The sequence below is a fragment of the Saccostrea cucullata genome, unplaced genomic scaffold (genome assembly GCF_032062105.1).
Source record: "Saccostrea cucullata isolate Sc308-1 unplaced genomic scaffold, CSIRO_AGI_Scuc_v1 ctg1585, whole genome shotgun sequence".
NCBI lineage: Eukaryota > Metazoa > Mollusca > Bivalvia > Ostreida > Ostreidae > Saccostrea > Saccostrea cuccullata.
Window position 1 is genome coordinate 99,228 of NW_026919100.1, and position 23,081 is coordinate 122,308.

A 23,081-nucleotide genomic window follows, 5' to 3' on the forward strand; every position below is an offset into this window, starting at 1 on the left:
TTTTTTATGGTCTCTGGGTCTTCTCTCCTTTTTTTAATAATGTGTATTCGTTTCTTTGAATCAAAATACACACAAATAACGTTTGAAAATCATGGAGAGAAGACCCAAAGATTTAGAAAAAGGTGTTTAAAAGTGTACCATTTTGTACCAAATGTTTTATCTGGCCAATTTTCAAGTTACTTTTTATTAAATCAAAGCTCAATTTTGGGAAAATATTTTCCTTTCCTGCTGCACAGAAACCCGGTAAATAAAAAAAATATAAAATTTCGTGTGACATGTCGATCAAATTTTCACTTTCCAATTACGCCCAGATTCCTGCTGAATGCCAATCAAAAGCGTCCTCGTTCTTTACATTAATAATTTAACTTAACTGGATATAGGCATATCTTTCTCTGTTTTTTTCTTATTTTTAAGGATATATTAGTCATTTTCATACGCTTCCTATATTTAACTTTTTCTTATTTTCACGTGTAATAAGGTAGTCTTATAAATGTACAAAATGATACAAAAACAAAAAGTTTTGGTCGTTTATTTAAAGAGTAAAAATATTTTTTATGGATTTTTGGCTCAAATTTGTACTTTGGTAGGAAGCGTTTAAAAGCTAATTAATTTCTCGTTTGTTTGAAAAATCATATTTATTTGACATGTTTTGAAAGGTTAGTCCCTCATTATTAATCTAACTTATTTACTAATTGAAAATTTCTCCAAGTCTTCGATTGTGTTAAAATTATAACTTTATTCATTGTTCCAAAAAAGAAGACATTTTCATACGACACCATTCCGCCAAAAATATAGTCTCTGATAGTTACCATTTCTATTTAAAGTTGTACAATTGTGATGAGGAAAGAAAAATATGGTCTTTTAAATTCCTTACACCTCAATATATGAGACATATAAGCAAATATACTTTTAATGTTTCATCTAGTCAGAAACCCGAGAAGAATCCTACCTTAAATAATTAATTCTGTGATTGGGTAGTGTTGAACTTTTCACTTTTTCATTGAGGCATATTTTCTAATTATAGACGTTACATGGTGACGCAGTGGTGTATTCCTTCCTGTAGTATAAGTCACATTGAAGTCTAAAGAATGCATAATGATAGCAAAAGTTTTATCCATGTCTTTCCCGATTTATTAGTATCACATATTATGAAAAATGTTAATAAGCTGAATTCTGATCCGTGTGCTGGTATCATTGCGTAACACAGTTACTACGTGCATGTCATACCTTCGTAAAAATGCGTATTTGTTATAGTGGACATGTTGCTTGGAAACAAACATTTTAATAACTATCAAACTTGCTGGTGATAATGAAGGATATTATTTCGTCGAGTAAGTCGTACATTAAGGTAGTCCGATCCTCAGGTTCTGAAAATCAGGCCATGAATAATATAAAATGCTCAAAAAAGTGTATGAGTTCTCCAAATAAAATGTCCAGTGTATTTACCAACAGTAATTCTTAAGACTTCATTTTTAAAATTAATCATATTATATAGGGAAATTGGTAAATCTCGAATAAATTTCCAGGAACTGCAAAAAAAAAAAATTCCCTCTATGCATTTTAGAATTGAAAATTGATCAACAAATACATTTTAAGATGAAAATCATAGGATTTTTGAAAATGAATTAGAAAGGTACAGATATCGAAAAGTTTCATACAAATATATACAAGTAGTTAGTTACTACATATGTACCAAAGTAACGCCAAATAAAATTCGTTACTAATATTTTGGGAAAAATACAGTACATAGATTTTTTATTCTCCAAAAAAGATAAATTAAAATAATACAAATGATGTATGCATGCACATATATGTGTATATATTTAAGAGAAAAGCTTGATTTAAAAAACATGTACCTTATACAGAAATTGATGATGGTTAAAAGCACGGGAACACCTCGTTGCCAAGTTTATAAACTTGGTTTCTGTGGCAAACTTACTCCAAAGTGACCCATATAACATCACCATTATTTATAAAATAGTTTAATATCCATAATGTTTAACATTAAATATTTAATAAAAATTATATTGAAAATAACGAGATGATGTAAATACAAAATTTAGAACATGACATTAATAACTGAGTAAAGGTTACAAGTAATACAGGGATATACCACAGGATATACAAATATTACTCTGTAAGACTATGTGCATACTTAGTTGCCAATGAAAATAAAAATTATCGAATGAAGTTGAGAAATCTATTCTCTATTCTTCTAAAATGTTTAATTAATTTCTGAAATCTGATTCAGAAATCTCAGCTGATGATCTTTTGCGACACATGCGGACTCAAAAGACAACAGTACGTCATGCTAGGGGGATTGTTGTTGGATGTGCTGATGCGGGCAAAACAACACTTTTATACAGTCTTATGGGGAAACGTCTTGAAGAAATGAAAAAAATAAAATCAACTAGAGGGCTACAAGTATACGAACATATATTTTCTGTGAAAGATGAGTCTTTAATAGGTAAGACATATTAAATTTTGTAAAAACTTCTCAATTAATTAATCAACATTAGAGTAATGACCATATTAAATAAGAAATTGCCACCTCAAGAAGGATTTTTTTCCCTCAGATTCTGATAAAGTGACAGTGAACTGCTATTGTTACAAAAAAAAAAACGAAAAAAAAACATTCAAATGTTAAATTAAGTATTGACAAAATATTGGCAACGATCGATTTTTCACAAAGTCTAGAATAATGAAAAATGTTTGAATACTTTTCCCTAATGTTTCCAATAAAACAATACAATATAGGAGCAGAACAAACAGGGACCTTAAATACATTAGAGATGGGATCAGGTGCCATGGAGGAGTGAGCATCCCCTGCCGACCGGTCACACCCGCCGTGTGCTCGTTGTGATGATCAGGAAATAACGGAAAAAATCCGTCGTCAGTGTACAAGTAATGGACTGACAATTAGTATAGAAACGTTAGTCAGCATTTGACTCAATGATAAATTGTATTTGCTGACAAGGTCATTGTATCGCCATAGAGCTTACGAAATGATGACTTTAAATAAGACTGCTAATATTTTTGTCCCATTAACCCGCCAGTCAAAAATTTACCAATTCTTAGACATTGTAGAGAATGCTCTTGCGTATCGAATCAACTGAGATACATGTATATCATTCCGTATGCAGGTGATGAAGGTATATTGCTGCATAAGTAAGGGACGTTGACGATAGAAAAGTTAAAGTCGTCACGTTTATCGTATAACTTGGTTAAGGTAGAGCATCTGTAACTCAGAGATGGATCTTGAAATCTCACCAAAATTTTCAATATTCAATACCAACAAATTGTACGACTTTTCGTCAAGGATAAAGGTGTAGATATCGAACAACGATCGATATCAAAAATCTATTAACAATGCCATTCTTTGAATGGGGCCTAAAATCGTGGAATTAAAGATGTGGGATCAGGTCCCTAGGAGAGGTAAGCATCCCCTGTTGACCTTTCATATCATCTGCGACTCCCATGTTTTATTCAGAAAGAATATTTGTAGTCAAATTTAGTATACAAAACGAAGACCTTACAAAATGCATGAAACACATCGGACAAAATACGACCGAAATTTGGTAAAATTGTATGAATAAAGCTTGATCATACGAATCCGTTTTCTTTTAGCTACAGAAAATCTTTCTCGCAATCCCTTGATCAGAGTACCAAAATCTTCACTTACTGTGAAAAATGATTTAATAGAAGATTCCCCTCAAGATATGGCAGTCAACACAGAAAATGAGACTGGTGAATTAGGAGTTGGGAAAGAGGGTACTGTTAAACCTCCCGTTAACCCTCCATATATCTCAGAAGATAGGTCGAATAGTGTCTCAAGCAATGCTTTAGTTGCTGGAACACTGTCACCGGAGGTAATAGAAAAGATATTGGACGCACAGGAGAATGAGATAAGTGTCAGTATGATCGATTTTGCTGGACAGTTTGCTTACTATGCATGCCATCAGATTTACATGAGATCTGATGCTTTCTATATCCTTGTGTTGGACATGACAAAGAACTTTGAAGATGTCAGCGGCAACCAAGAACAACAACCAAGATCCGTTTTTTCTACTTGGACTTATAAAAGTATGTACGGGTATTCGTATGTTTCAAATTATCCCATTTAAAAAAATTCCATACTAGGAAATATTGAAAAGTTTGATAAAATACATTGTTGCATATACTCGCGAAAATTTGCTACTTCGAGAAAGATATTGAACACCCCCCCCCCCAACAAAAAAAAATTGAAAGCTATCTCTTTGTATATAATGAATACTAATGAATGTTATTTACTTAAAAGGGTATATAGAATTCTGGCTGGATTCCATCAAATTATTTAGCGGTCCTGAAGCACCAGTACTTATTGTTATCACACATGCAGAAGGAAAAACTGAAGATGTAAGTGTTCTATTCATTTTTTGGACTGTTTGTATTTTAAAAAGTTTTCCTCTACCTCAGAATGACATGAAAATATTATCTTATGTGTTTTTAATATATTAATGGTATTTTTAAAGTACAGAATATAGTATAATTGGTTTCTGGAGCGGGCGTTTTGTTTGTCCAAAGGTATTTCAATAAGGTCAGCATAACATTTCGGGGAACACAGGGTTTTTTTCACATTGCAAAAGAGAGGAACTTTTGTCTCTCAGATAAAGTTGAGTACGTTTAATATACCTCTGAATACCGATTATCATAAAATGAGTTTATAATACACAATTTATATTGTTAATACACAGACTAAACAGAGTCATTTCATTTTCTTTGTATTTAGTAGTGATGAAGAAGAATGCAAATTTTGCTTTTAAATTGTTAGCGGATTTTCACAAAACCGCTTAAAAAAGACAAAATTATTACTAGAACCCCATTTAACATACCCCATTTAAGGTATTGTTGTCGGGCTTTGTACAATCGTTTACCTAGAAAACTCTATAAAATCATTTGTATTTTTTAAACCGTATTTGCGTAGATATTGATGTAAAACTGGACATTAACTAGAAAAATAAAGGACAAAATAGGGTAACAGCCGAATCTGGCCCCTTATTTGCTGTAAAAATCAGAACACTGGTAAAATTGTGATAGTTTGTAGTTAAGAAATTAAAATGATGCTTACCTCAAAACAAGCACTAACTTTGATTAAGTGCTTACATGGAAGCCACTAGAGGGTCAGAAATGGGGCATTTTCCAGACTTTTCTCAAATCTGGTGGAATTTCATCATATTTCTGATACATTTCTCTTCTGGTAACATAGAACACAAGCTTGCCTATCTGAGATTTCCACACATAAACTGCATCTGATATTATTGTATAAAATATATAAATTTGGTAGATAGGCAAGCGTGTGCTCTATGTTTTCCGAAAGAAAATGTGCTGTAAATTAAAATTGATGAAAATTTGCATAAAAATGAGAAATTTCGAAAATTGACCTTTATTCTGACCTCACTGTTACCCCTGTATATTCCAAATCTTAAAACAAATACTTATTTTGTGGCAGGCGTGACAACAGGTCTCTATGGATAAACTGTTGGATCATTCTGATGGACACCCCAAATCGGGGGCCAAATACTGGTCTTACCCTATCTTGTCCTTTGTCTTACTAACGCATAATATTCGTCAATGTGAGCTTCGTAATCTTTGATTATCAATGTTTTCAACCAAAAGTATTTTTGGGAAGTCCAATGTCATATTTACAAAATTTGAATAGATAATTAAAATAAAACTGTAGCGAGTGTATCAGCTTATCAGCAGGGATCTCAGTTTCTGTAGTAATATTAGGAGGCATGCAAGTTTTTAAAAGAATTTTTGATTACTTCACGATGATAAAAATAATTTGATAAAAATGACCATTCAATTTAGGACATAGAGAAATTTTTTGAGGGTTTGTGGAGATTACTACCACGAGAGGACAGGCTATGGCTCTCTGAGTTTTCCAGCAAAGAGGAAGACGAATTCGCATTCGGACTTATAGAAATGAATGAAAAGGAAAAATTACAGGATTTACAGTCGTTGAAAAACGCAATTGTGGACATTGTATCGGATAAACTGAACACAAAAATTCCAGTTCCCTCGTCTTGGGCCCTACTGGAACACCTCCTAAAAGATACTGGAAAACCAATCATTTCATTTGATGAAATTCAAGAATTGAATAAAAAACTCCCTGAGGAATATCGCCTAGAAAGCAACAAAGAAGTTCCACACTTTCTATCGTTCTTCCATTCTCATGGATTGTTTTTGTATTTCCATGGAGAAGCTACGCGAACGCATGTAATTCTTGGCATTCAATGGTTCTCTAATGCATTTTCTAAGCTTATAGCGGACAAGAAGCACATTAATAAAGACTGCCGGCGACAACATTTAGAAGAATGGGAGCATTTTAATCAGACAGGAGAGCTTTACAGCACACTAGTTGATGCTCTTTGGAAAGACGAAAAATCAGACATACACAACACAGTATCATTCATCAGATACAAAAATGAGCTAATGGCTTACATGGAGAGACTCCGAATGTTGGTTACTATTGGTGATATTGATAATGCAACGTCTTGGTATGTACCCTGCATGAACAAAAAGGAATTTGATCAAAACATTATCAAACCGAATTCAGAAGGCTCATCAATTTTGTGCTTTCGATTCATTTCCTTTGCAATGTTTGTGTTTTATAGGCTCGTAGCCTATTGCATGAGTTCCCTTAAATGGAATGTTGCATCAGATGAAGATGGCAAATGTCTTTTTCAAACAGCTGCGGTGTTTGAGTACAAAAACCACACTGTTATGCTCCGTATATTCAATAAAGATATTCAGTTGCAAGTAATTGTCGAACCCAGCTCTTTGGTGATAGATACTGATGTCTCCTGTGAAATAGGTTCCTTAATACATAATGCCTTAAACGAGCTCACAAAAATATTCTCTGAAAAGACAAATGGGGGTTTCCAGAGGGGATACAAATGTCAAGAGATGTCGTTTATACCAGAGGAAGAACTTTGTAGATTAAATAATGACATCCAATGTCCATGTTGCCCTCTGGGGAGAAAACATCCAGTAGACGTATACGAAACAAGGAGATTCTGGGAAAAGGTAATTATTTTTTATTCCCTATCAGTTGTTCAAAAAAAGATGTTTTAATCAATAAACGTACCTGAAAAAATAATTAAAAAACAAAATAAGTAAATTATTCAATACCCTATTTCTTGGGAGATGAATAGTGTAGTTTGGTAAAAGGGGCGATGATATCAAACCCTTTCCACAACAATACAATAAATATATTACCATAAGACAACAATGAAACTTGTGTAAAAGGTCAAGTTTTAATATACCAATTACCTTTTTTTACGTAGTCTATGTTGTTTTTTTAATCTGGCTTATTCAAGTTTACAAATACAAGGAACTTCTTTTCAGATGAGGACGAGCGATTTTTGCTTTGCAATGGCTTCTGTCGCAGACCTTAGCGACCGATCTAGATTTGCAAAACTTGGAATGGCTACAAACGATGTGTTAAGTCAAGCGTGCAGAGACATCCTAGAGCTAGAGATACACCCTTCTCATATTTTTAACAAAGTGAAAGCGTCGCCTGTTTTTAAAAGAATGCGCCCAGAGCAAGAACACCTTTTACTTGATTCAAAAAATTCTGGATATCAGAATTTTGATATTTCATTAACATACACTTTGATCAGAAACGTTTGTTCAAAGATCCCTAAACCATCAAAAGGAAAATGGGGTGAGGAGCCTGAAACAGGAGACATAACTGTTGGTGATGATATTGAGAGAATAAGGTCAATCCGTAACAGTTTGACTGCACATGTATGCTCAGCTTCGACATCGCAGACGGAATTTGATAACACCTGGTTGTTGATATCAGATATTTGCCAAAGGTTGGAAACCTTTCTTGGGAAGAAGTATTTGGATAAAATTTATTTCATTCAAAAGCTGACCCTAAAAGAGGAAGATGAAGATGCTATTATTGAAAAAGTGAAAGAAGAATGTGAGCGAGAAAAATCACAAAAAGACATGTTGCATTCCCTCTTATCGGATATGCAAGACATTAAAATGATATTGAAGCCTGAAGGGAAAGAGGCTCCGAATCATGACTCTTACTCGTAAAATTCTTAAAATCAATAACATATTAATAAACATTATTAAGAACGTATCTTGACATTTATGTTATCTGTATTTGGAATATTAATACTTTGGATTTGTCAAAGCAAAAAAAAAAAATCATTCTAAATCAATAACAATGGTCAGCAGTTATAAGATCAATTATTTTAAAGTATTGAGTACAATGAATTACAATTTTGAATGTTGTTGCACAGGACCTAAAAGAACGTAACAGCTATTAGATTTGAATTATAGTCACAGAAGGAGGTTTTTTCGGTTACGTTTGAGATATCTTTTTTCCTCACCTAAGCCGAAGGCTCAAGTGTGCTTTTCTGATCACATTTTGTCCGTAGTCTGTCCGTCCGTCCGTCTGTAAACTGTTCACATTTTCAACTTCTTCTCAAGAACCACTGGGCCAATTTAAACCAAACTTGGTAAAAGCATCCTAGGGGATCGGGAGTTTAAATTATTAAAATAAAGGGCCAGGTCTCCTTCCAAAGGGAGATAATCAAAAAGACAAAAATAGGGTGGGATCATTAAAAAATCATCTCAAAAACCACTGGGCCAGGAAAGCTGAAACTTGTGTGAAAGCATCCTGGGATAATGTAGATTCCGAATTGTAAAAATCATGACCCCCTGGGGTAGGGCGGGGCCATAATAGGAAATCCAATTTTTGCATAGAAAGATTTAGGTAAAATCTTTAAAAATCTTCTTCTCAAGCACCACTGGGCCAGAAAGCTGAAATTCATGTGAAAGCATCTTCGGGTAGTGTAGAATCTTAATTGTCAAAATACTTACCCCCGGGGTAGGGCGGTGCCACAAAAGGGAATCCGATTTTTATATAGAAATATACAGGAAAATATTTTTCTCAAGAACCCGTGGGCCAGGAAAGGTAAAACTTAGAACTTAGATGGAAGCATCCTGGGGTAGTGTAGATTCTAAATTAATAAAATCAAGACGGGGGAGGGGGGCACATTAACACAGTTTATATGTACATGTATGTATATTATATGTATGTTGATGTCGTGTATTTATCCTATGTTTATCATATGTTTGATCATGTGTGTGTATTTATCTTCTCCAACAGGTATGAGAGTGAGAGAGCTTGGTGTATGTTTTTTGCAATTACATAAATAAATTTAAAAAAAAAATAATTCATGAACATGCGCCTAACATGCGACCTGCATGAAATCTTAATCAGATCTCAATAATTTAATTGTTAAAGCTCAAAATTTGTCATTTTTATCAAAAGTTACAAGAATCAACATCATAGGTGGCATTTGAATTAAATCGTTCATTTGGAAGTGAGTGACACGACTTCATATTTAGCTCATTTTTTTCTTGACATTTGTGTTTGAAGATTTCATTGAGTAATGAAATCTGCACATTATTTTAGAAACAATGGTTTCCTTACCATGTAATTATAAATTTTCGCATCTCAAAATTTAAACAATTGTAAAAAAAAAATTGACAAATTTTTTATATGGCTTAACTGTGATCAACGGAAGCCCTTGACCAAAATAACCATCACCATTATTGATTCGAAGTCTTTGCTTTCATTTAATTTCTGCCATAAGAATTTGTGGATTACGGTTCATAGGCGATGCTTAATGATTCGAACCTTTTGATATGACTACTTTATTCTGTTTTGCGTTTTATATTTTCTTGTCAATAAGTTGAAATTCATTCGCGGAGAATGATGATTAAACATCTGCAGCACAGCAACAGTCAGCATTGCCTGACGATGGATGATATTTCAATACTGACTGTGCAAAATTTATGCGCGCATTGTTAATGAACTGATAATCATTTCTACATAAAAAAAATTAGGTTTGATTTGAAACTGTGGAATATTTATTACTATGACAGAAAGGTCGAATTTTTGCGACATTTATCATGGCCAAAATATCTTAACTTGAGATTTTTTATAAAACTATGTAAAAAGAATCAAAGATGAATAACATGGAGTTAAGTGAATTCTTCTATCATGTGTACATATTATAAACATTTATTTTGTGGAATAATTATTGCTTTGACAGAAGCGTTGGCTTGTTGTGCCATTTGTCATACTCGAATATTTTAAAACATAAGTTTTGTTTTTTTTTTTTTACATCCAGGAACGATTTGTCCCCAGGAGAAGTATTGAACTTCTATTTTTTTCCTTTGAGCATAATTTGCCATATGCTCATTAGACTTATTCCTTTGGAGTGCATATATAATTATAACATTTTTTTATTTGGATTTTACCAGCTAGTAATTTTATTTTAGTGCGTTTCATTTATACTTTGTTTTAACTGTGTCATATTAATTGTTCAATAAACATTTCAAACCTGTTATGCGTCTTATTACAAAGAGGAAGATAGAAAAAACAAATTTAAATCAAATGTAGAACCCGGGGATCTATATCTTGATATTTATATCCCTCCTCTGATTTTTGTTTTATAAACTTGACTAAGTTTTTTAAAGAGTAATCTCTCTCGGCTAATTGATGTGCTGTTAGAGGTATATTTACGCTAAAGCTATTATATAAGTAAAAACACTGTATTATATAAAAAGATATACTGATTGGCTAAAAGAGTAAATGCTAGCATACAATATAGGGGTCGTATTACTTCAAGAACTAAAATATTATGTTTCATGCTTACATGTGCTTAAAGTGACAGTTGTAGATATTTTGAAAGCACCTTGTCAAACGTGTCGTGTCATTCAAAAAATCATGTTCAATTAGACCCGACTTCTATTTTAGTTTCTTTGCATGAAAACAAGTTAAAGAATGTTGGTGCTGACATGCATGTAACTCAACTTAAGTATTTTAATTCAGTGACTTGTTAGAAAAAAAATGTTAAATTAGAAACAAAATGTTTTTTTCTCCCAAAAAACAGTAGACCCTACATATATCCGGCATATAAGTCACATATAAATCATTAAATTGTATTATTATGTAAATTAAGAATAAAATGTTTGAATTTTAAAATATATAAGGATGAAGATGTTATTTGTGATATCAGTTCACTCCACCTTCTTTTCTTACTCTCGAAAGATATAATTAAATTGTTAATCACTGTATTTTAATGTCTATATAATTAAATTATATTTAGCATTAACAACCTGTTATATTATTCATTTTTCAAACTAAAAACACATGTTAGAAGATTTCGACATATCTTTAAAAATTAAATTATCAGAAATCTACCGCCCCTATTATCTGTAAGCAACTGAAGATGCGGTCCTTTTCTTTTCAGTATATCAGTCAGAATTGCTTCTTTTTATACATGTACAATCCGGTTCCTCATTCTTTTATTGATATATAGAATCCGCAGAAGAAACAGCAATATCTTTGTGACTTTTGTGGTCAGACAAGAAATAAACCCAATGAAAAAAGTCAATTTGTGGTATGAACTGAAACAAGAATATACTTCTTTGTACAGATCAATCACGGAAGCCCTGATCAAGGATGAAGAAAACTGAGCTGAAGAACGAAAAAAAAATGGAGAAAATCCATTTGTGCCTCAAAGCTTGTATAGTCATCATGTTTTTTTTTCGAGGTAAAAGATTTTTGAGAAATTAAAAAAAAAGTAAAACACAGTTATTAGGAAAGCTCGCAACAAAAATTGGGTTAGAAAGAAACTAATAAGAATCCAGATGAATTTGCCATATGTGTCTTTTATACGTATATAAAAAAATCGCAAAATAAGAGGTCCCAGCGACTTCATTACAGCATTTTACTGTATAAGAAGAAAACATTCCAATTCAACCCAATACCTCTTCCTGCCAATCTGTTTATCAAAATTGTTTTTTTTTTCTTTTTATTTGAATTGAATCTGAAAATAAATTTTACCCTCACCAATAAGGTAAAATAATAATTAATCTGTATCATTTGCTTTTAAGAGCCAATGTTTGCCAAGATAAGATTCTCAAATATTAGTGATCCACAGTTTTTACCTGATATAAAGAAATCCACTATATTATCGGCAGACATAGCCATTGATCAGTGGGGTTTTTTTTGCTGCATTTATTGCGAAAAGGAATCTCGGTTTATAGGTTTCTCCCGAACAACCGGTCTCGGCATCCCTTGGTACTACTCAATCTGGCAACATAAGAATCAGCTCCTTACTCCTAAACTCTAACCATTTGTAAACATGGACGATTAAAGCTAAAAAACTACGAGGGTAGATCGATCAAAAAATATAATTATTTAAAATAAAATAAATATGAAAATAAAAACAAACCCCAAAAATTAGAATAAGAAAATTTTACTCTCAATAAACTGAAGAAACAAATAGGAATTATGTTTAAATATTTTCTTTATAAGTATTAAACACGTTCATATCGGTTTCAATAACTTCAAGGGCAAGGGGAATATTTTAAGCACTGTAAACAAAACGTAGTAAAATTGTTTACTCGAGCATGGGATGATGGTGCTTTCAAATATCAATGTGTTTGGCATAACCTACATTGGGTGAAATATGATACATCAAGCAAGATAAAATCTGGGTACACATTCGAGATCAAAACATACATTTTTTTCAAGAGCACTCTTCTAAAAACCCAGGCCAATAAAAAAACCTCAGAAATACTACAATTATTTTAATCACAGAAGTCTGTTGTACATAAACTTTTTGATATGCGAGCTTGTGTCTGAAATTTTCAGAAACAAAAATTATTTCATATGTACAGTGTATATATTTACCAAATTTCGAAAATTTCGAGATGTTTACAAAATATTGATTATGCAAACTGTGATTATCATGATTATATCTGCAACCTTCTTTTTAGGAAACCTTATCATAAGTTTTCTAAAATTCAGAAGACTTTTTATTTAAAATTGAAATTTATACTGATTTAAGGTAAAATGCGTGAGGTCTGATGTCCAATCCAATTATATACTCTTACTTACATGATAAAATATTGATTAAACTAAAGGTAAAATGTGTATAGCTTTCCGCCCAGAATTTTATAACGTTCAGGCTGTCCCCAAGATAAATATCTTTGGCTTAATAAATTCTTTTTTAGTTAACCTATTCTTTCTCGTAACCTATTTTTTGTGCTCTCGTCTATCATCGTCCGTTGCATGTAATTTTTTTTCAGTTTTTGTACTTGAACTCCATAACTAATTGTAGTCAATTTAAATATATAGCATCAGTTGGAGAATTAGTACAAACCGTGTGATTTTTATTGTCCTTGTCCTCTTTAAACCTAAGTGTTGGGCTAAACAAATAAAATAGCAATATCTATTTAAAGATCTTCTATACTCTCGACATCAAGCAGTCAAACTATTGTCCTGATTATATTGACCATAAAACCCTCTTCCATTTTCACCGTCAAATGTTTACTTGTTAGTTTGATTCCTACGATTTTCTTTCTAACATATAGCTTTTTTCCACAAAATAAAATAAATGAGAAGAATGGGAGCAGCAATGAAAGAGTAATCTTTCTTGGTCTAGAATATTGCTATTAATCTAAGAAGGCTTTTACCAGTGAGTCGTCTTGTTTACAAATGTCCTATTTCCCTGGGACGTTCAGTATCAGCGTGAATATGTTGAAAATTACATAATGATTTAGTTAGCATTCTAAATAAATGGTTTAACATGAAGAAGTACAAAACAATCATGAAATATACTAAATTATTAAAATTCATTAAGAAAGATTACTCTTTACTCTGTAGGGCTATGCTATAATTAAAAACTGTGCTCCTGCAATCAACATAAATTGATGTTTGGTGCACGAAAAATATAATCAGTAAACATTTCTTTGTTTCAAGTTCCATTTTTTATTCCAAAGATTCCGTATCAGTTAATCGTTTATTGCAATTGCACAAAATGTAACATAATATTGTAGATATTAAATAGGACTAAGTAAAAATGCACGAATCGAGTTTTCTTTGATTAAGATCTGTCTGGTTTCTGTAGGATTATTGTAAGGTTTCTCTGTAAATGAAAAAAAAAACCTTTATTATTGAAAATAATATACAAACTCTAATTGGATTTGATCACTGCAAAAAAAGAAAGAGTCTCTTTATATTTAATAAAAGATCAAAAGAAGTCTCACTCTACTTCAGGCAAGTTAAGCAACGACGAGCCTGTTGAATGGATGACTGCTTTACGTTTCAGTTTGCATTTTCGCAAGACGTTATTTCCTGTATGCTTTTTTACCTGCAGAAGAAAATATGACCGTGAAATCTCAAGTTATTAGTTCGTAAAAGAGAAATATCTGCTAATTAACGTATATTAGACACCACAAACTCCAAAGATTCCACATTATTTTCCAGCGAGAATCAACCAATGAAGGATACATAAACTAAAATTACTTATAAAAATTCTTAACAAAGAAGGTTCTTCAAGCTGATAAAAAAAGATATACAAAGAAATATAAATAATCTGAAATTTCTTAATTTGTTATTTAAAAAAAATTGAATGTTTCCTCAAATACAGTTTTAAGATACGTATTTGTTATGCTTTTACATAAAAGAAAATCCTCTAAACAATGACAGATTTTGTTTGCTACATTCAAAACATTAACAAGCGTTTCAGCTTTTAGAAAAAAAAATACTTATGAATTAACTTTTTTTCAAAAGAAATTGATTTTTTTGGGTACTTTGCCATGAAGCAGACATGTTTATATCAAAACAATTCTTAGAAATTTTATTCATCAAAAAGCAATTCAATATATCTTAAATCATTATAAGCTGCATTTGATCAATTTTTAGGGGGTTTTAAGTCCTCATTCAAAACAACGATTCGCTTGTGTGAAACGGTAAATAAAAAAATAAGTTGTTTAAGTTATTTATATAAACATGACTAAAATTGTTATTTTTAATATTCTTTTTTAAAGTTTGATTTTACAGCTATCCTAAAGTATTTGAGAGTTGTATTATTAATGTATCCTAAGTTATTATTGTCAAGATTTTTTTTTACTAAATGTTTGATTTAATCATCTGTCTTAAAAGATTGTATCTTGGTTGTCCTGTCATTGTATGACTTGCGTGCCTACAGTAAAAAAAAATCTGCTCTCACATAACACGATATATTTAATTTTAGTTGATAACTTCGTTCAAAAATCATATTCCACTTCACCTTCTGCCTGCATTATAAGGACTTGATACAATAAAATTTTCAACTGACACTTTTTATCATTTTATGGCCGACTGAATTTTTTTTTTTGAGTTTTTTCTTTCCTTTTTTAACACCGTTTAAATCTTATCTATATATATTATTGTTATTCTCGATGATACCAGTTATCATATCATTTCATTATTATTTTTAAGGTTTATAAAATCCATTAAAATTAAGGAGGAACCATAAAGTCGGGAATTTCATTTTTTGTATGGTTTAGGATGCATTACATGTACGTATGGTTGGGGGGGGGGGTGTGACCATATCGTAATGTATCTTGAATCATTGTGTTTCAGAATTTATTTATTTTATTTACCACTGTACTTTTCACAACCCATAGTTGGGAAAACCCAACATGCAGTCATAAGTAGGGAAGCCGTTTGGTACCAGGTAGAAAATATAAAAGGCAGCCACCAGATAACTTTTCCTTGAGAAACACATACTTCTTGTAACAAAGTACATGTAAGAAAAAAGGAAATGAAAGTGCCTTACCATAAACTCCTCCTCTCTCACAATATATGTTTTCCGCTATGTCTTGAAGTAATATTCGAGGAATACATGAAGAGTTTACAAGAAAGAAAATCGACGAGGGACGTCTGAAACATTTTATAAGAAAAGAAATATAGCCTGTCAATGCAAACTTATTAAAAAAGATCAATGATTGATTAATATTCGAGCTTGAAGCGGAGAGTGCCTGAAAGGTATCTGTTATACTGTGGAAAGAGAAAGGAGGGGATGCTCTATATACAAAATAAGTGCCTGTTGTAAACGCCCTTATTAGCAATATTAAATTCTTTGATACATCATACATGTATGAATTTTAAAAAGATATGTAAAATATCGTACTTTTTAAGATATGATTAGATAATAAATAAACGCACAAAGTTTGTACAAGTACAAATTTTCAATAATAATGATTTAATATTCCCATTTATTTGTGTGCCCAGATCCGGGCATGGGTTGTTTTTGTCCTGTCTGTCTGTTTGTCTGTTTATCCATTTGTCTGTTTGTCTTTATGTTGTCAACTTAAACTTTCGCCATAAATTTTAAACCGTAGGAGATTGACTTCATATTTTGTATGCATACTCAACTGTTTTAGTTCTTTCAATGATAAAGTCAATTACCTTGTGACCTTGACTTTGATCCTTATGCTAAAAAAAAATCTTTTTCGAACTTTGTTGCCACAGGGCGCATAGCGTTTCACAACACATCTTGTTTAGAGTATTTTTTAGTCTTTGCTCTCAAACAATAAAGCACAGTGACAGTGTCAATTTGAAAATACGAGGGCTGTTCAATAAATAATGTCCTCGGTGCTCGGAAAGAAGCAAAAGACACTTTTCAATGATTAATCTTCATTATTTAACTTATTAATCTCTCTTAATTAAAACACATGTCCTTAACATTTTTTATCCAATTTCTGATTGTTTGTAGAACTCATTTTTGGGTATGACCCTTAGTATACTGGAAAATGGCAGATCCAATGATTTCCTCCTTTTTAAAGGTGTTTTTTCAAGTTTGGAAATAGAAACAAGTCGAAAGGTCTAATATCTGGCGAATATTGTTAATGTGAAAAAATATTAACTATCCGTTTATCCCGAAAACCCCTTTACTTTTCAGGACATGCGGGTTTGACGCTGTCATGGAGAAATTCAATGTAGTGGATTCCTGATTCTTGGTCATTCCCCTTGTAAACCTTTCGATTTTTTTGCAAACAATTTGCTTTCTAGACTCCTCCAGAAATAAAACTGTCTCTTCGAATACGAATTTGAACAAAAATACCACTAATATTTAAGAAAATTGCATATAAATTTGTCTTTGTACTCTTGCAATTCTTTGCTCTCGACAGACCTTGCTGTTTTGTCAAGTACATCTTATCGTAAATTTTGTTTTGATGATTTTAAGCAATAGATTCAAGATCAATTATCCGTTTCAATATCAAAACAACATTGATAACTCACATTATTGATATTTTTTTTTAAATGGTAAGACATTTGTACACGCTGTCGTTTTAACTCATTTTTCAAAATATAGGGTGACCTATGAGTACTAAGCTTTTTTACCGCCAAACGTTTCTTTAAAAAAGTGTAAACTGTCCCCGATGTGATGCCTATCAAATTTGCTATGTGTCTTGAAGTCAATCCTACATCATCAAGTATTATTTGTTGAAATTTGGCAAACAGTACATAAGTTGTTATAATTTTTTGTTGGCAAGGACGGTACCAATTTTTGATGCCCATTATATAATTTTTTATCATTGAAATCCTCCTGCTTATTTGTTTATAAAACAGGTATTAGTTGCTGTAAATGTCACATATTTCAGTGAATATTTCTTTTATATTTTAAACAAGTTTTAAAGGAGCTTTGATGAAGCTTTTATTTTCACTCGAGTTTACCGATTCTTTACCATTCATTTATAATGCAGTGTCTCGAAAAGCCTCGAAAAGCCTCGAAAAGCCCTTGTTTCCCAGCTTCTCACAATGAAACTATGTTAAGAAAAGTGGTCACATAAACTGTTATAAATTCATTAAAGATTCAACTATTAGAAAAAGTTTAATGTTATATGATAACTGTATTGTATGTCATACAGTTCAGGACATTATTTATTGAACAGCCCTCGTATATAGCCAATAGTTTCCACCGGGTTTTATGTTCCAATACTTAGGAAAAAACCCACTTCTGCTGTTTTGATATAAAACTTCCCAAACATAAAAATATTCTACTTTCACTTTGGATCGAATCTTTACAACATGTGAGTCTCAGATTTATAGTTTTATTATATTGTCGACTAAAAAACCATTCACAGTCGCAATCCATGGGTTTCATTTTATATCCAAGGTGAAACCAATAGACAAGAAACCATTGTTTTGATATAAGGTAGATATTTATTAATAATGGGTTTCAAAAAGAGCGACCTTAAGTTCGAAACATTCGAGCGTTGTGCAGTGATTTCAAGCGCGTTAAAAACTTCTCAAAAAAGGGGGTTGGAATGGATCGTAATGCAACAAAAAAGGAATGTCTTGAGGAGCGGCTTTTGGTTTAAAAAAATATCACATACTAAATCAACAATAGCGATCTAGACTCGGAAAAAAGGTGGGTAGAACCATGGGCCTGCTAAAAATTTAGAATGGGGGTTTATTCCTACTGAGTGTTCAATTAGCTGAGAATTATATCTCATGCAAATAATTGACCTGTGTGCAAAAGTGACTTTCCAGCATCATGTGCATAGTATTAATTTATTTTAATAAATAAAAAAAATGAAAAGTAATTACAGTATATTGAAAACTTACAAATAATACTTAGTGTTATGAATAAAAAAGAATGAAAATAATTTATGTGTCACACGTAATTTTAACTCTGTTTAGTGTCGCTAAATTAAACACTTGTTAGAGGTGAGTACAACAATTTATCCACAACACTTACAACACCGCCAAGATGGTCAACCGTTTGCATTTTGTAAGTATTTCAATAAATATATTTTGAAAAATAGGAATTAGACCAACGGAAAAATGAATATTGACTGTTTCGGAAAATATGTTATTTACAGTGATGTTATTTATGTGAACGACGCTAGCTCGTTAAATTAAATGTATCGTTTAATGTGAGAGCAGAAAAGGTGTTTTAAAAGAATGAATATGAACGTTGGGTGAAAGAAATTGCGGGTCATGTTGAAGTGTAATTGCACCCAAACATGACAGCGTTTTTCAGATGAAAGAGATTAAATTCCTCCTTTTTTCTCCTATCAGTTTCAATGCATTCCTTTTTCAAAACCCATTTCTTTCAATAAAATTTAGATTCAGGTGGGTAAAACTATCACCGTCACTTCACATACTTAAGTCTTAAATTGCCATTTGCAAAAAAAAAAAAAGGAAAAAAAATCAATTAATTCATTTACTCCAGTGGGATATAAAGTGCCAAATAGATGTATAAGTTAATAAATGTAGTTGTAGAGAGGTAGAATTTTGAACGTGAGAGAACAAAATATCAATATCTAATGATTTGGGGAAAAATGTTATTAAAATCATTAACAACTCAAAAAGGCCAAAAATATATACCAATTCAGGCATCCATTTTATTTATATCACCTGTCCTTAATGTCCCAAGAGCAAATTGCTGGTGAGCATCAACAAATACAAAATTTGTTATTGTCAAATTTTTTTGGTTTTTATTTTTTAGAATGGCCATCCTTTGTTATCTTTACCCTTTTCACACATATTTATCATTTCAAATCTCAAAAAGTGACTACAGTGTGGTACGTTATCGTGTAAATGTGTTGGTGAAAATGCAATTCAAAGTGACATAAAATATGTATTTCATTTCTTTTTAAATAAATATAAAGTATTAAAACCAAGTTCTTCGACGTAGAATAATAGCAATATTAAAATAAGGTAAAGGGGAAGCTCATAATTTCATCGGACAGAAATGAGGGAGACAGACAATTTGAAATGTTTTTAAATCCTGACGATGCCGACAGAAGATAAAGTGGAATATGATATATCTAAAAGAAGACATAGCGTGAAATTAAATGCGTCATATTATTTGATAGAAGAAAAAGCATTGTTGTAGGAACGGATATTGTCTGGGTTGAAGCGATTGCAGGTCATTTGAAAATCTAACTTTATTCAAGTTTGACACCATCATACAGATTAAAGAGATTGAATGACTATTTTTATCTGCTCTCAGTTTCAATGCTCTCCTTCTTTAAAACCCTTTTGTATCATTAAAATGTAGATGCATGTGTTCAAAAATGATTTTTTTTTACTGTAGGCACGCAAGTCATACAATGACAGGACCACCCAGATACAATGTTTTAAGACAGATGATTAAATCAAACATTTAGTAAAAAAAATCTTGACAATAACAACTTAGGATACATTAATAATACAACTCTCAAATACTTTAGGATAGCTGTAAAATCAACTTAAAAAAAAGAATATTAAAAATTAACAACTTTAGCCATGTTTATATAAAAATTTTAACAATCCAATATATCCAATATATATAGGGTAATTCAAATTCCTTTTGACTCTGTATCATTTTTCTTTGATTATTCTCTATCAAGTATAGTTACGCCGTATTGAGAGAATGAAACAATGTACGATGTACTGATTGTCGTAATTAATTAGCATAATTAATTCGTTCAATTATGTAAATCGCACTTCACCCGAGCATACCCGATAGACCGGACGTATTTCATAGCGGTCCGGATTTCTTTCTTTAATTATAGTATTCTTAAAAATTTGCAATTCAACATGTAACTAAGTTTGTAAATATATAGTGTTTAGGAGTTTAGTAGTAATGCTAGTTGTTTTTGTTTTTCTTTTTCCTTTGTTCTTATGACTACGAGGGTTGTCCCAGAAAAACGCGAACATTTTTAATATCTTTTGTTTTACTAGGACTATAAAGTTAAAAATTGGCATACATCATGATCAACATGTTTTGAATAATGTCTAAAAATTTCAAAGAAATATCTCTATAAATAAAATTTTCCTCTTATGTAAAGGAATCTATCAAATTAGCTGTCGGCGCAACACTGACGTCGTCAAAACATATCTCGTAGTGTTTACGAATTGTTACGAAAAGTGTGCCTCTATAAATATTCATTTTTAGCACCCATTCGGCAAAGTGTTTCATTATTTTTAGTTACCAAGTCATGTACAAGTGTTACTAAAAGATTAAGGGGGGGGGAGTATTTCTTTCTATAGACAATTTCACTATCCCGATCATAAAGCTACCTTATCCAATTATTTAACAGCGGTTTTCACGTAGGCCTATGACGTCCCACTCTTGTCTTTTCAGTTAGTCTTTATTTATGTGCACATTTCTATTCTCTTCTATCAGAAAACCAGTCAAATCAACCTAAAAACCTCTTCTACTAGATTTAAACCTGTTCCCCATATTATGTTTGTGTTCTTTCATCGTTAACATTTTTTTCTATATGCAGGAGTCATATCCCGCTCAACAGAAGTGCTGCTTGATAATTTGGTGCTCCGCATCACAGCTTAACGTCACCATTTTTGACAATGTCTAATTCAAAGCGCTTTGCTATATATGGTCATAAATTTGTCATTAATGATTTTAAATAAATGAAATTTTAAACACAAGTACGCCAAATCGTAGAGTATTTATGATAGTAAAATCTTTTATATTATATTGCCATATAATCTGATAACAAAGAAAACTTCAATCACAATGTCATTTGTAAAAGTCGAAAAATTGTCGTGCGCCGACCACCGATATTTAACATCATTTAAATTCTGTTTTTATTTGCATATGACTTCACATGCCTATAACATTTTATCATAACATCTAAAATATGATTTCCCAACACCATACCAAAAATTATTAGGTTTGGTTGAATAGTATTTAAAATATTCAAAAAGTTCGCGTTTTTCTGGGACAACCCTCGTATTTTGCTTGAAAAAGATCTTAATGGTTATCTAACAACCAAGCCATATTATGATAAACGTGATGACATTAACTTTTAACTTTTCTATTGTCATCTTCCCTTATTTATGCAACAATACACCTTCATCGCCTGCATACGGAGTGTATACATCTCAGTTGATGTGATACGCAAGAGCTTGCTCTGCGTATAAACTATTTCTAAAACGAGGTAAATTATTGACAAGCAAGTTGATAAAACAAGAATATTAGCAGTCGCAATATAAAATCATCATTTCGTAAGTTTTATGGTCAATACAATGACCTTGTCAGCAAATGTAATTTATCGTTAAATCAAATGCTGACTGACGTTTTTCATGCTTATTGTTAGTCCATTATTTGTACACTGAATTGACGACGGGTTTTTTCCGTTATTCCCTGATCATGACAAGGAGCACAAGGCGGGTTTGACCGGTCGGCAGGGGATGCTCACTCCTCCATGGCACCTGATCCCACTTCTGATCTTAACTGAGCTCCGTGTTTGCTCTGCTCTTTTTTGTATCGTTTGATGGACTTTGAGATTGAATTCTGTTCGTTACCTCCATATCATTCATAGAAGAGTTATAGAGAGATTGAAATATAATAGTTCACAAAAAATATATGGACGAATACTGATCCTTAAATCCTATGAAGCGTATGGACTTTGAACACAGGAATGATTGGATAACAAGTGAATGATCTTTGTATGAACAATTTTAAGAAAGCTTAACCATTTATAAACGGGAAGAAAAATAACCCATGTAGAATAATGACCCTCTTGTTGATTGAAGTTAAAATTGTTAGTGGGCAAAAGAAGAGACCTATTGGCCAGAATGCTCATCTGACCTTAATTGAGAATAAAATGGTGATATGCTTATGTGAAAATTTTATACAATTACTGCTTTTTTTAAAGTCAATACAATGATTCAGACTCTTAAGGAGTAAAATATTTATGAAGCCCTAAGAGCTGACAGAAAAAAAGTTGCAATATTATCCATTTCTAGTATTGTAACCCTTGCTGGAAAAGCGGAAGGTAATGTAAAGTGATTGGGATGTCCGTCCTCCTGTTACCCTTTGATCAACCCATTTCTTTTCCACAACTCCTCTCTTTCTGATGAATGAAACTAAATGAGACTTTCACAGAATCTTTGTTGCATAGTGTCACTGTGCATATTCTACTATACCATTTGATCGGACACACATTAATGAATAAAATATTGATGCAGATTTTTTTTTTTGCAGATTCCTTATAAAACTAGGAGTCTCGTGAGCAAAGAGGTCATCGATGATATCCCCGACTTCTTTATGATTATACCGGTCACGGTAGCCTAGTGGTAGAGCGTTCGCTTCGTGATCGGGAGGCCCGGGTTCGATTCTCGTTCCCGGTGCCGCGTCATACCTAAGACGTAAACAAAGGTAGTGACTGTTCCTTCGCCAAGCGCTCGGCACTAGAAGTGAAAGTCA

General features: G+C 32.1%; 1 protein-coding gene across 1 annotated transcript; it reads left to right on the forward strand.

The window, feature by feature from the left end:
• The first annotated feature begins 2,262 nt into the window (after positions 1-2,262).
• Positions 2,263-10,379, forward strand: LOC134279400 (probable serine/threonine-protein kinase pats1). Its single transcript, XM_062761796.1, has 5 exons — positions 2,263-2,467; positions 3,628-4,083; positions 4,298-4,395; positions 5,851-7,068; positions 7,390-10,379. Exons 1-5 carry the CDS (start codon positions 2,281-2,283, stop codon positions 8,089-8,091), a joined length of 2,661 nt encoding a protein of 886 aa, XP_062617780.1. The 5' UTR covers positions 2,263-2,280; the 3' UTR covers positions 8,092-10,379.
• Positions 10,380-23,081: the final 12,702 nt, after the last annotated feature.

Coding starts and splice junctions, on each gene's coding strand:
- LOC134279400 (XM_062761796.1), top strand. CDS start 2,281: ATGCGGACTCAAAAGACAACAGTACGTCATGCTAGGGGGATTGTTGTT. Junction 2,468..3,627: donor GAAAGATGAGTCTTTAATAG/GTAAGACATATT, acceptor GTTTTCTTTTAG/CTACAGAAAATCTTTCTCGC. Junction 4,084..4,297: donor TTCTACTTGGACTTATAAAA/GTATGTACGGGT, acceptor TTTACTTAAAAG/GGTATATAGAATTCTGGCTG.